This window comes from Myxine glutinosa, chromosome 8, assembly GCF_964187855.1.
Source record: "Myxine glutinosa chromosome 8, kmMyxGlut1.1, whole genome shotgun sequence".
In the NCBI taxonomy this organism is placed as follows: domain Eukaryota; kingdom Metazoa; phylum Chordata; class Myxini; order Myxiniformes; family Myxinidae; genus Myxine; species Myxine glutinosa.
Window position 1 is genome coordinate 68589498 of NC_136268.1, and position 14114 is coordinate 68603611.

At 42.2% G+C, this 14114-nt stretch overlaps 1 protein-coding gene across 4 annotated transcripts in view; it reads right to left on the bottom strand.

Moving 5' to 3' along the window:
• Positions 1-14114, bottom strand: part of LOC137432571 (otoferlin) — a 258417-nt gene that overhangs the window by 154150 nt on the left and 90153 nt on the right. For all 4 annotated transcript variants that reach the window (XM_078783368.1, XM_068124613.2, XM_068124612.2 and 1 more), the window contains one exon: positions 144-243. In XM_078783368.1, the coding sequence (XP_078639494.1) occupies positions 144-243 (100 nt within the window). The remainder of the gene's footprint in view (positions 1-143; positions 244-14114) is intronic.

Below are 14114 nucleotides of genomic sequence, written 5' to 3' on the forward strand. Positions count from 1 at the left end.
AAACCCACAAAGCTACTCATTGGTTTTTCAATTCATGGGGTCTTTAGAGAGGTTTATTGTAATTATCCACAAGGCACAACCAGGATGTATTTTGAACTCATGAGTTGTATTCCCATGATGCCGTAAAAAAGCTCCTGGCTTACCAGCAGGCATGTATTATTGGTGTCCAGCAGAGTGTCTGTCACCTCCAACATCCCATCTTCAACGAGCTTCTGCAGAACCATGCAGAATGTGCCCACCAACCTGAAGAACAAACCCAGATCATAAAATCAAGGGTATGGAAGGCAACTTCGATATACCGTATATGGAAGTTTCTAAGTTAATTGGTTTATCCATTACTATTCTATATTTTAACATATGAGCTGCAGAAAAGTTATCGCTAAAGACCTCAAGTATATCAAAATTTGTTTGCTAATATTTTTTAACGATTCTCTCCACGAAGTGCATAATCGAATATCTTGTTTGTTTCTAACATCCTCAATCATTTTGCTAATGACAGAATTATTTATTAACTTATATACGTCTTTCTCATAATCACTTTTAGCTAATGCTTGTTTTGGCATGTTACAATCAATATACTTCTTCAACCAGAGAGATTGATTAAATTTATTTGACCAATGATTTTTTATCATTTCTAGTACATTTTCTAAAGGTTTTTTTTAGGTTTTATTGGTGCAAGACCTATTTTGTTTTATTAGCTCCACAACTGAAGGTTTGTTTGTATGTTTGTATGTCTGCTTTCCGTGTCCCCTGTCTGTTTGTATGTTTGTCTGTGAGCAAGATATCTCAAAAAGTTACATATGGATTCGGACGAAACTTGGTGGACAGGTTGTGTGTGCAACAAGAGCGAATCGATTTGATTTTGTTGAAGATGCAAATCCAGATATGGATATGAGAATTTTAAAATTTCCAAGTGATTCTTCATCATTGAGTGATAGGGCCAAAAACGATATATAGCAAGATGTTTCAGAAAGTTGTGGACGACTTATGACAAAACTTGGTGAATGAGTTGGTCAGGCGACAACAACAAGCAGATTAGATTTTGGTATAGGTCCGCATCCAGTTCCGGTCTATCAGTGGGATACAAAACGTAAACTGTACAGCCTGGTGGTGGTATGCACTTTAGCGAGTGTCGTTCTAGTTAAATATTTGTTGTCGACAACAAATCACTTGACACAACCTCAACATATGATCTAAACAATACATATTACTCTATCTCTCCCAGGTAAAAAAACAAAAAACCCCAGGCAGTGTATTAGCACAAGACCCAGTCAAGGTCTGGAGAACAATTAATTAAAAAATTTTAAAAACTCCTTTTTTAAATCCAAACATAGCCTTTGACTTTCCTCCTCTGGATGAAAGAGGAGGCCATGTAAAGTTTGGTTGCACTGGTTCCTGCAGGGTCCGGATGCATAAACGAACAAACAAACTTTATTATTTTTACATTAGATGAAAGGAAATAAAATACTAAAGCATAACCCAACATTGGTGCCACAAATAAATAAATGAGTCATATGAAACAATGAGGCAGGCAAGGATTTGTGGCTGGCGCTAAGCAGGTGGATGTGCAGGCCTTGGGTGAGAAGGATGAGGTGTCCCAGGAGCTGTAGCAGGATGAGCAGGACGAACAAGGTAGCAGGATGGGGTAGCAAGGCAGCAAACCTGATTTATCTCTCCATACAGGTTGCTTCTGACAAACCAGACTTAATCTGCTTAACAGAAACTTTCCTCCTTCAAGTTGTCTCTGATTACTTTATATCTCTTCCTGGTTACTCCTTCCTCCGGTATGATAGATCTGAGCCTCTTCCTGGTGGTGGGATTGCTATTTTTTTTTTTATCAAAAACTCTTCCTCACTCTCCTTGCAATGCCCTCTTTCCACCCTATACCCAGGAGTACCTCTGGCTACGGCTTCCCCTCCACTCCCACCTTTTGTTCATATGTGTTTTGTACCGTCCTCCAAACAGTGATGACTCAATTTACATTTCACTGTCTGACAACGTGGACCAACTTCTATCCACTCATCCCAACTCTCTCTTCCTCATATGTGGCGACTTCAACTGCCATCATGCCAGCTGGCTGGGTGTGGGTACCTCTCTCACCAGCCATGGCTCCTCAGCAAAGATAAATTGCTTTCTCTCATGCACAGATTATCCCATCTCGTCTTCAGTTTTTTTTTGTTTTGTTTTTGTATACTGAATCGAGGCTCGTGAAAGAGCTAACATTTATTTCACAAACAAATCAACCAGACAAACAAAATATACAACAAGTACACATACATTCAAAGTACACCGCCCCATGCCAAATAATTAAATATGCTGCAGCGCGGCATTGCCGGGGCGCCTCCGGCGCCCGGCAATACCGCAGTGCAGCTCATTGAGGCTGCATTGGGAGGGATAGGTGTACACTAATTGATTGATTGATTGTATAATTAAAATCAATAAAAGATTATCACAAAATATTTTCATAATCAATTGGCTAATCGCATAACTAAACCACTAGTGCTTCATCCGAAGATGTATCTTTTAGAAATGTAATTAAATAAGTCATTTATAAAAAATTAAATAATTAATTGATTACTCAATAAATAATTAATCGATTAATCAATAAATAATTAATAGATGAAATGATTAATCAATAAATCAAAAATATCCTTGATAGCCACATCGCTTGGTCACTCATGTCCAAATATTAGCTTCCCAGCTCAAAAGGTGCCTGAGATATTGGCCAAATGAGAAAGAAAATAAATAAATGATTAATAATGAAAATAAATAAATAATAATCATTAAAAAATTAAATTATTAATCAATTTGGTCAGAGAACACATAAACTACCACTATTTCATCAGAATCTGTAACTTTAAATTTAAATTTTTTTTTGGCATTAATCAAATAATTACATAATTAATCGATTAATTTATTAATTAATAAATCAAAAATATCCTTTGCAGCCAAATCACCTGGTCATTGGCATGTCCAAATGTCAGCTTCCTAACTCAAAAGGTGCCTGAGTTAATGGTCAGAAGAGAAAGGAAATTTGATTAATTAAATAAGTACTGAATTAATCGCTAATAATTAAATAACTCCTCAATTTATTGATTAATCAAAAAACAAAAAATACCGTTTTTGACAAAGGACTTGCTCACTATTGTGCCGAAATTTCAGCTTCCTAGCTCAAAGGATGGCTGAGATATCGTCCGGACAACCAAGGAAACAAGAAAACAAACAAGAAACCAGAGTGAAAACTGAGTACTCTTTCAGCGTGCGTCACTGCCAAGCCCCCTTCGGTGCCCGGCAATGACGATTTGCAATGCCTGGAGGTGGCATAGCAAAGGAGCGGTGTACAACAAACAAGAAACCAGAGTGAAAACTGAGTACTCTCTTTCAGCGTGCGTCACTGCCAAGCCCCCTTCGGTGCCCGGCAATGACGATTTGCAATGCCTGGAGGTGGCATAGGAAAGGAGCGGTGTACAAAAAGAGGGAGCGGAAGACAAGATGGGGAGAGAAGGGGAAGCACACAACCACAACATTTGAGAGCAGGGAGAAGTGTGGGAGGGAGAGGGCTTGGGGGCAGGAGGCGTGGGAAGGGGAGGGGGGGGGGGGAGAGGTATAAAACACAAGGGGACCGAAATTAGCAGGGGTAGAAAAGATCAAGGTTTTGGATGGGGGAGGATAAGAGATGGTGGTGAACAGCTGTTTTAAAGACCTGGAGGGTAGAGTGGGATTGAAGAGAGTGAGGGAGTTTGTTCCAGAGGCGGGAGAAAAGAGGAATAAAGGAGTGAAGGTGAGCAGAGAGTCTTGATTTTGGCAGTTTAACCATAAGAGGGTTGCAGGCAGATCTTGTGCGACCTGTAGGAATATTTGGGGGACAGAGCCCAGAGAGGGCTGGGGGGGCAAGGCCAGAGAGGAGTCGGTAGAAGACGGAAAGACCACCAACCTGCCTGCGGTGAGTGAGTGAAAGGCCCTTGGAGTTAGCTTCATCGCGGGAGATTCCATACCCTTCCCTTCCTCCCCTTCCCTTCCTCCCGTCCATGGTAAACTGAATCTTGTGGTGAGGCAGTTGCCCTGAAACAACTTTCCTTTGCCCCTTGGATGGCAAATCCAATTGAAGTCAATCTCAGTTCCTTCCACCAAGCTCGGAACAAGTGTGTGTCTACCCTCAGGAGAGCCAGGAAACAACATCTCTCTACTCTCAAGACTGAACTCTCAAACCTGTCTCCTTCCTCCAAATCCTGGTGGTGTATGGTCAAATCTGTTTCTGGTGTTTGTTCCCCCTCCATCCCCTCCCTTACTTCAAATGGCTACACAGTTGACAACGCATGTGACAAAGACGAATGCCTCAAAAACTTGTCTCCAAAACCCATCTCTCTCTGTACCCACCTTACCCAGTCAAACCTAGCTGCTCCTGGACTGTGTCCTTCTCTCCTGACAAGGTGGAGAAGTTTCTGTCGAACCTCAACTCTCATGGAATCCATCATCGCTTCTGACATCAAATCCTTCCTCTTCTCCAATGGCTTGATCTCTGATCATCAATTTGGTTTCAGACCAGGTCACTCCACTCTGGACATGCTGCTCCTGCTGTCTCAACAATGGACGGAGGTCCTCAATGCCAAAGAGGAAATCAGAGCCGTCTCCCTTGACATATTACATGCCTTCGATACCGTCTGGCACCCCGTTCTGCTCACCAAACTCTCCTCCTATGGTATCCATGGAAATCTCCACGCATGGCTTGCGGACCTCCTCTCTGGTCGCAGTCAACGTGTGGCCCTGAATGGATTTCTCTCATCTCCCCTTCCTGTTCAGGCTGGAGTTCCCCAAGGCAGTGTTCTGGGCCCTGTGCTTTTTCTGGTCTTCATCAATGACTCTCTGACTCTCTGGAAAACCTTCTCCATCTCTTTGCTGATGACTACACTCTCTGCCACTCCATTCCTCATCCCTCAGATCGGCAGTCTGCAGCCTCCTCACTCTCTGCAGACCTGGACAAAATCACAGACTGGTCAAACAAGTGGAACATGTCTTTCAATCCTGACAAATCTCACACTCTTTCTATGTATCTCCGAGAAGACCGACTGGACAACCCTCCCATCTACTTTCTCAACAATCCTCTCCAATAAGTTCTGTCACTCGAGCTTTTGGGTCTCACTATCTGCCATGCTCTTTCCTGGGAAAAGCATGTTTCCAAGCTGGCTTCCAAAGCTAGTCACCGACTGGGCATCCTCCACCGTGCGAGGTCCTTCCTTGGCACACCTGAGCTCTTCACCACATACAAGGCTTTCATCCGCAGCTCAATGGAATACTGCTCTCCCCTCTGGGTTGGTGCTCCTGCCTCACACCCAGCTCGGCTTCACGCTGTTGAAACCAAAGCTTTCAGAATCATCGGAATCTCCCCCGATGAAGCCGATTGTGAGAGCCTTTCACTCGCTCACCGCAGGCAGGTAGGTGTTCTTTCTGTCTTCTACCGACTCCTCTCCGGCCTTGCTCCCCCAGCTCTCTCTGTGCTCTGTCCCCCAAATATTCCGACAGGTCGCACAATATCTGCCAGCAACCCTCTTCTGGTAAAATTGCCAAAATCAAGACTCTATGCTCACCTTCACTCTTTCATTCCTCTTTACTCCCGCCTCTGGAACAAACTCCCTCACTCTCTTCAATCCCACTCCCCCCTACTGGTCTCTAAAACAGCTGTTCACCACCATCTCTTATCTTCTCCCATCCAAAACTTTGATCATTTCTACCCCTGTTAAATCACCCCAGATCCACTTTTTTAAAATACAGACTTCTTTCTTGGAAGTCCTAGCAGTGTCCATGGGTTTTATACCTCTCCGACCATCCACATCTCTAGTTCCAACCACCCTATCTCTATGTCGAAGCAAAGAGCAGGTATCGACAGATGCTACACCTTCAAAGCCAAAGTTCAACTCTATAACTCAAACTTCCAACACAAAAAACTCTAACACAAACTACCACTTAAACTCCAAAACCAGAACATCCACACTCAGGTGCGGTTATGACCCTCATAAACTTTGGCACCACCTTTGTGGGTGGCTTGTCCCCCTCTTTGGCTATCTGCCTCTGTGCACGGGCCACCTGGGCCATCCATATAAAAAGTCTTACACCCCCTCTCCAAGGCTCCCCAGCCGACCTCGCCACAATGACGCGTGGTGAACTCGCCAATCCATCCGTGATGTATCCTCCTAAAGTACAATTTGCTTTCCAGTTGTGCCTTTTCCAAATCCTCACCTGGCCTCGCTCCAAACCAGGAGGTTTTATACAACAACCCGTCTCCATACTGTCTGGAAGTTAACACTATCATTGCCTCTTCAATGGAAGTTTTACAACACAACTTACTCTGACATTTTCCCTGTTACAAGAGTAATCTATGCTATGCTGCCACATGGTCCATTCTATTCTTACCACAATATAGCTATGGACCCCCTTTCCCCTTCCACATATCAATACATTATTGTACACCTGGGAATAAATAATCTATTAATATAGTATATCTGCACGAGAACCCACACACTCATACTACACTCACTCAATGACACATGCAGACTGATTACATATAGCCTCCCCATCTCTTTGGTAACAGCGGAGGCTAATAAGGCTATATAGGGGCACATTAACAAAAAATAACAAACCTCCATCGGATAGTAGCATCAAATACCAACCAAAAGAAGCAGTGTAAAACAATACTGTTGGTTTGCAAAAACAACATCCAAATCAGGATGAAAAAGATCATTCGAGAAAGACCGGCTCATTGCCCTCAGCCACTGCACAGAAAGACAGTAGTATGGTAATTTAAGATTATGAAATCTTTCCAAGAACGACAGAGAGAAACAGTTAAAACACAGTGTGAGACAAATTGTTTGGAACCCAGGAAGACAAACTGCAGGTTGGCACTTCACAAGGGCTTTGTTAAAGTGGCTTGCATTACTAGAACGGTCAACTGCTGTGTAATAGTTGTTGGTGATCACTGTAATATCACGAGAAGAAAGACAAACATTTGGATAACTTGGCGATCAATTAACCAATGGTATCTGGAAACTGAACAGTTAAGAAAGGCCAAACTCAATTATCTCCACAAGAACGGCAAAAAAATAATTCAAATGCTTGGGTCGGGGTTTCAAAAGTTAACATTTTTTTTACTAAATAAATACAAGTATGGAAGCAATTGATAGTATGTATGAATTGCTGGTGTGTGCCCCAGTTTAGAATAGGTACACCGTATCTCTGCATGTCATAAGAGATGAATAAAGGGTTGGCGTCAGGAAGGGCATCCGACCATAAAAACATTGCCTCAAAAAGGGAACCATGATGATTGTCATGGGGACCCGCAAGGCAAATACAGGCCCCGCTCTAGCAGGGAAAATGGCTTTAAAAAGGACAAAATTTTTTTTTAATGATTCGGATGATACCATTATCATCTCAAAAAGACTTCCTCTCATCTTCCTCTACTAAAAGGAAGACCATTTTAAGGTAAATGCTTATAACAGGGACAGACCAACACAATATTCCTACAGGTCGCACAAGATCTGCCTGCAACCCTCTTATGGTTAAACTGCCAAAATCAAGACTCTTCTGCTCACCTTCACTCCTTCATTCCTCTTTTCTCCGCCTCTGGAACAAACTCCCTCACTCTCTTCAATCCCACTCCACCCTCCAGGTCTTTAAAACAGCTGTTCACCACCATTCCCCATCCAAAACCTTGATCTTTTCTACCCTCGCTAATTTCGGTCCCCTTGTGTTTTATACCTCTCCCCCCCCCCCCCCCACCCTTCCCACGCCTCCTCCCCCCCCCACACTTCTCCCTGCTCTCAAATGTTGTGGTTGTGTGCTTCCCCTTCTCTCCCCATCTTGTCTTCCGCTCCCTCTTTTTGTATATTTTGTTTGTCTGTGTTGATTTGTTTGTGAAATAATGTTAGCTCTTTCACGAGCCTCGATTCAGTATACAAAAAAGAAAAAGAAAAAAAAGAAAAAAAAAAAGACGAATAAAAATGGGACAAAAATCTTTGAAATAAATAATCAACAAACACTTACTTGAATCTAGCTGATAGTTTCTTGCTGTGTAAATTTAAATTCACTAAGGGCTACGAATAACACTAATGCTACACTAGTAAATTATTTCTTCTGGAAAATGTTTCTGATAGTGTCCACCTGTATATTGGAACACAAGAGGTTGAAGCGGTTGATTATGTCTCTGCTACATCTGAAAATGATGAAATTTACACTATATTCGTTTAGTGATAGAATGGGTAAGGGAGCTGTTGAAGGTTTTATTCCTGATATGGCAAGGGGAACAGACGCAGACCCTGGTTATAGTCAAAGGAAGGCAATGTATAATGATGACTACAAAAACAGAGAATACCTTTACCGTAGCAGTTCCCCTTAAAGGTATATTTTGAATTTGTGATTATGACAAAGTTTTGTATCTAGTCTAGTAGGAAGACTAGGTCCCCCTGCACCCCCGGAGATATACTTCTAATCAGGTTTTCTAGATTGGAAAAAATGTGTAGAAAATGACTAGCTATTGGCCCCAAGCTGAAAAAATGTCCCACATACCATTTTTATGCAAATTACTGCTGCAAATTTTTATGCAAAATTATGCAAATTTTATGCAAATTTTTGATGAGGAGTAGAGTTGAGGGGTCTTTGAGGGCTTCATCGAGGTGCTCTCGGTTGCAAGACTGGGTCATTCTGAGAAGCACAGCAGGGTCAGAGATCATGATGCTTCTCCTCCTCAGTGAATCTCTCCATCAACAGCCTCTCCATTGCCTCACACACTGTTTTGAGGCAAAAGAGGGACTTTGCGTAGGCCTTTCCACTGAGAACACCTTTGAGAGATCCACTTGTTACTAGTTGTGCCTCAAAGAGAATCTCTGCATATCCAGAACCACGCATCTTGTGTCCAGTGAGCATCCCGATGTAGTTCATGGATGTGTGGAAGGGTCCAATCGTTACTACATGACTAGCAAATTCATTTGGCCAGCGCCAGATGATGGGAAGGGCTTTCATGCAGACACCCAGATCAAATGTATTCAGGACCCATCTCTGACCCACCTCAGCAGTTGCTGCCTCGGAACGCTTCAGTAGCTCACGAACAACTGCGTTGTCTGTGATCGGTCTGTGCCTGGTGCCTGCATGGCATGGCAATGGCCTGCAGCCTGTGCCTGGGCTAGGGGGTTTCACCTCTGCAACTGGTTCTCCCCCACCCAGCAAATCAACAGTCGACTACTGCACGCCTATCCACCAACCGATCACAGACAACGCAGTTGTTCGTGAGCTACTGAAGCGTTCCGAGGCAGCAACTGCTGAGGTGGGTCAGAGATGGGTCCTGAATACATTTGATCTGGGTGTCTGCATGAAAGCCCTTCCCATCATCTGGCGCTGGCCAAATGAATTTGCTAGTCATGTAGTAACGATTGGACCCTTCCACACATCCATGAACTACATCGGGATGCTCACTGGACACAAGATGCGTGGTTCTGGATATGCAGAGATTCTCTTTGAGGCACAACTAGTAACAAGTGGATCTCTCAAAGGTGTTCTCAGTGGAAAGGCCTACGCAAAGTCCCTCTTTTGCCTCAAAACAGTGTGTGAGGCAATGGAGAGGCTGTTGATGGAGAGATTCACTGAGGAGGAGAACATCATGATCTCTGACCCTGCTGTGCTTCTCAGAATGACCCAGTCTTGCAACCGAGAGCACCTCGATGAAGCCCTCAAAGACCCCTCAACTCTACTCCTCATCAAAAATTTGCATAAAATTTGCATAATTTTGCATAAAATTTGCAGCAGTAATTTGCATAAAAATGGTATGTGGGACATTTTTTCAGCTTGGGGCCATAGCTAGTCATTTTCTACACATTTTGTCCAATCTAGAAACACTGATCAGAAGTATATCTCCGGGGGGTGCAGGGGGACCTAGTCTTCCTACTAGACTAATCGACTTAAAATTATATTTCAACTACAAAGAAATGATAATGTAAATAGGTTGCTTTTTGGTGTTGCCAATGCTTTCAGTGATAATAATAAATTTGTTATTAATGATTTGTGTTGGTATATTAGTGAATATACTCCTAATCTTAAAACGGAAGAGATGTTGAATAAAACACTTGTTTCAAAGAAACCACTAAATGTATCATACCTTAAAAGAAGATGTCAACACGTTAAACTGGAACACACTACCGACACTTGGAATTTAGGTGTTCTGGAAGGAAAGCCACGATACCTATGGCTCATTTTTAGGAAACCAGATAGAGATGATAATACTGATAAGAATAATGCGCTGAGTGATAATGCAAAGGTGAAACAACTTCGGGTTTCTCTTGATGGCACATTTTACCCGCGAGATAGATTGGAAATTGATTGAGGAAAAAATGATTATGCGGAAGCCGACAAGTCTTACCAAAAGGTGTGTGACAGCAACGGTAATCAAGAACCCATTTTGGATATGGTTGCATTTCAAACACTTTATACAATCTATGCAATTGACCTGAGTTCTCAAAAGGAAACTATAAAGTCTAAGAGTGGATACTTCCATCTATACATTGAAAGAGGGGAGAGTGAATAAGTTAATACATATCGTTTGCTTTTGGAGGAAACAGAATTGCAGATGAATACAGATAATGGTGTTATGATTAATATCACATAGATTTTTCTCATAAATAAATGAGTGCTAAAGTATCAACTGATGTACAGCCACGTGAAAAAGTCAGTACACCCCATGTAAAGTTTTGACTTTTTCAACATATTTCAACATACAGCTATTTGATTTTTATTTCGACAATATTGATAGATAAAGGTGATATCATATAACAAATATCATGAAACATTTACATTTTGTAGTCCATTGTATAATTTAAATAAACATAAATGCAAATTTCACATGTGGAAAAAGTAAGTACACCCTTGGCTCTAATAGGTGGTATTGCCCCCTTTGGCAGAAACAACCTCAAGTAGGCGTTTCCTATAATTGTCTACCACTCTAATGGCAGACTCGTGCACTTTAACATGAACATTGGCAAGACCTACCTGTAGGTCCTGTGATGACATTCTGGGGTTCTTATAGACTTCCTTCAGCATCTTGTGGTCTGCTCTAGGGCTGAACTTGCTGGGTTGGCCTGGCCTGAACAAATTAGCAGTTGTTTGGAATCTTCTCCACTTGTAGATGATCTTCCGGACAGTCGAATGATTGATTTCAAATTGTTTGGAGATCTTTTTAAATCCCTTCCCAGACTCGTAGGCATCTATAACCTTCTTTCTGAAGTCCTCAGAGAGCTCTTTTGATCTAGGCATGGTGACGTCGCACACTTCAACAGCAAAGAGCAAACCAAACTAAATGTCTGAGGTTTAAATAAGACAGGTTCCTCCAAGATCCACTCTAACGATGTTCTAATCATTTGCACCTGAGCTGGTGCACCTGATTCTAATTTTAGGTATTTGAAGTAGTGATAAATGTAGGGGTGTACTTACTTTTTCCACATGCGAAATTTGCATTTATGTTTATTTAAATTATACAATGGACTACAAAATGTAAATGTTTCATGATATTTGTTATATTATATCACCTTTATCTATCAATATTGTTGAAATGAAGATAAAATAGCTGTATGTTGAAATATGTTGAAAAAGTTAAAACTTTACTTGGGGTGTACTTACTTTTTCACGTGACTGTATATGTTAATAAAATCAATCTTGATAAACTATCGTCTTGTATTCAAAATCAAAAGCCTTGTATTATTAATGTTAATACAATTCAAAGAAAAGGAGCAGTAAGAATTGATGTTTTGATCACAAGAAAACAGGAAAAAACACTAAATTATACTGGCTCACTTAAAATTAAAATGACAAAACCTATGTTAAATAAATATTCAACAAGTGAAACGAGTGGAGAATTTCTCCCGTTTCTAATTCCTTTATTTGCTGGTTTAAATGCGGCGGGAGCATTGATGGGTGGTATTTCAGCAGCGGTAAAAACTGCTAACGAAAGGAAGGCTCAAATACAGGCTCAAAAAGAATTGGAAAGACATAACAAGGAGTAGGAGAAACAAATTAGTGGAAGTGGTGTAATTGTAGATTTTGCTGAAAAACTTGAAAGCCTACCTGATAAAGCGAAATTGTTAGTTGGAGATATGCTTTCTTCTATCGCACAGGTAGGTGCAAAACTAACTAAAAGGGGTAATGGATTATATATTTCTCATAAATAAATGAGTCCTGATAAATGGTTTAGAGAATTTGGAAAGAATACAACATCAAATATAGAACTTGCTAAATATTGTAAAAAAAAAAACTAAAAATTGATGATGTGGTTATTTGTATGAAAGATGAATTAACAAAGTTGTCTATAAATACAAAGAATATTATTATGAATTAAGAAGATAATAATGGGAACGGTTCTCATTGGGTTTGTATTTATAAAGGCCAAGACAAATTTTTTTTTTTTTTTTTGTGTAGAGTCGAGGCTCGTGAAAGAGCTAACATTTATCAAACAAACAAATCAAACAAACAAGCAAGCAAACAAAGTATATAAAAAGGGGAGCGGTCGACAAGATGGGGAGAGATGGGGAGGAAGCACACAAACACAACATTTGAGAGCAGGGACATCGGGAGATGTTTTTGGAGGGAGAGGGCCTGGGGGGAGGCAGGATAGGTATAAAATGCAAGGACACCAAGGACTTCCAGGAAAGAAGTCAAAAGTCACCTCAAAAAAGTGGATTTGGGGTGAAATTAGCGGGGGTAGAAAAGATCAAGGTTTTGGATTGGGGAAGATAAGAGATGGTGGTGAACAGCCGTTTTAAAGATCTGGAGGGAGGAGTGGGATTGAAGAGAGTGAGGGAGTTTGTTCCAGAGGCGGGAGAAAAGAGGAATGAAGGCGTGAAGGTGAGCAGAGAGTCTTGATTTTGGCAGTTTAACCATAAGAGGGTTGCAGGCAGATCTTGTGCGACCTGCAGGAATATTTGGGGGACAGAGCCCAGAGAGAGCTGGGGGAGCAAGGCCAGAGAGGAGTCGGTAGAAGACGGAAAGACCACCAACCTGCCTGCGGTGCTTAAGTGAAAGGCGCTCGGAGATAGCGTCATCGCGGGAGATTCCAATGATTCTGAACGCTTTGGTTTCAACAGCGTGAAGACGAGCTAGGTGTGAGGCAGGAGCACCAGCCCAGAGGGGAGAGCAGTACTCCATTGAGCTGTGGATGAAAGCCTTGTATGTTGTGAGGAGCTCAGGTGTGCCAAGGAAGGACTTTGCACGACGGAGGATGCCCAGTCGGCGACTGGCTTTGGAGGCCAGCTTGGAAATGTGGTTTTCCCAGGAAAGATCATGGCAGATAGACCCAAAAGCTTGAGTGACAGAACTTCTTGGAGAGGATTTTTCAGAAAGTAGATGGGAGGGTTGTCCAGTCGGTCTTTTCGGAGAGACATCGTAAGAGTGTGAGATTTGTCAGGATTGAAAGACATGTTCCACTTGTTTGCCCAGTCTGTGATTTTGTCCAGGTCTGCAGAGAGTGAGGAGGCTGCAGACTGCCGATCTGAGGGATGAGGAATGGAGCGGCAGAGAGTGGAGTCATCAGCAAAGAGATAGAGAGGATTTTCAAGAGAGTCAGAGAGATCATTGATGAAGACCAGAAAAAGCACAGGGCCCAGAACACTGCCTTGGGGAACTCCAGCCTGAACAGGAAGAGGAGATGAGAGAAACCCATTCAGGGCCACACGTTGACGACGACTAGAGAGGAAGTCCGCCAGCCATGCGTGGAGATTTCCATGGATACCAAAGGAGGAGAGTTTGGTGAGCAGAGCGGGGTGCCAGACCGTATCGAAGGCACGTGATATGTTGAGGGAGACAGCTCTAATTTCCTGTTTGGCATTGAGGACCTCCATCCATTGTTGAGACAGCAGAAGCAGCATGTCCGAAGTAGAGTGACCTGGTCTGAAACCAAATTGATGATCAGAGATCAATCCATTGGAGAAGAGGAAAGATTTCATATCCAAAGCAATGATGGATTCCATGACTTTGCTGATAATTGGGAGAAGGCTGATTGGTCTGTAGTTGCTAGGATCTGTTTTTGCACCTTTTTTGTGCAAAGCGGTGATGTTGGCTGATTTCCAAGCAGATGGCAGTTGACCTTG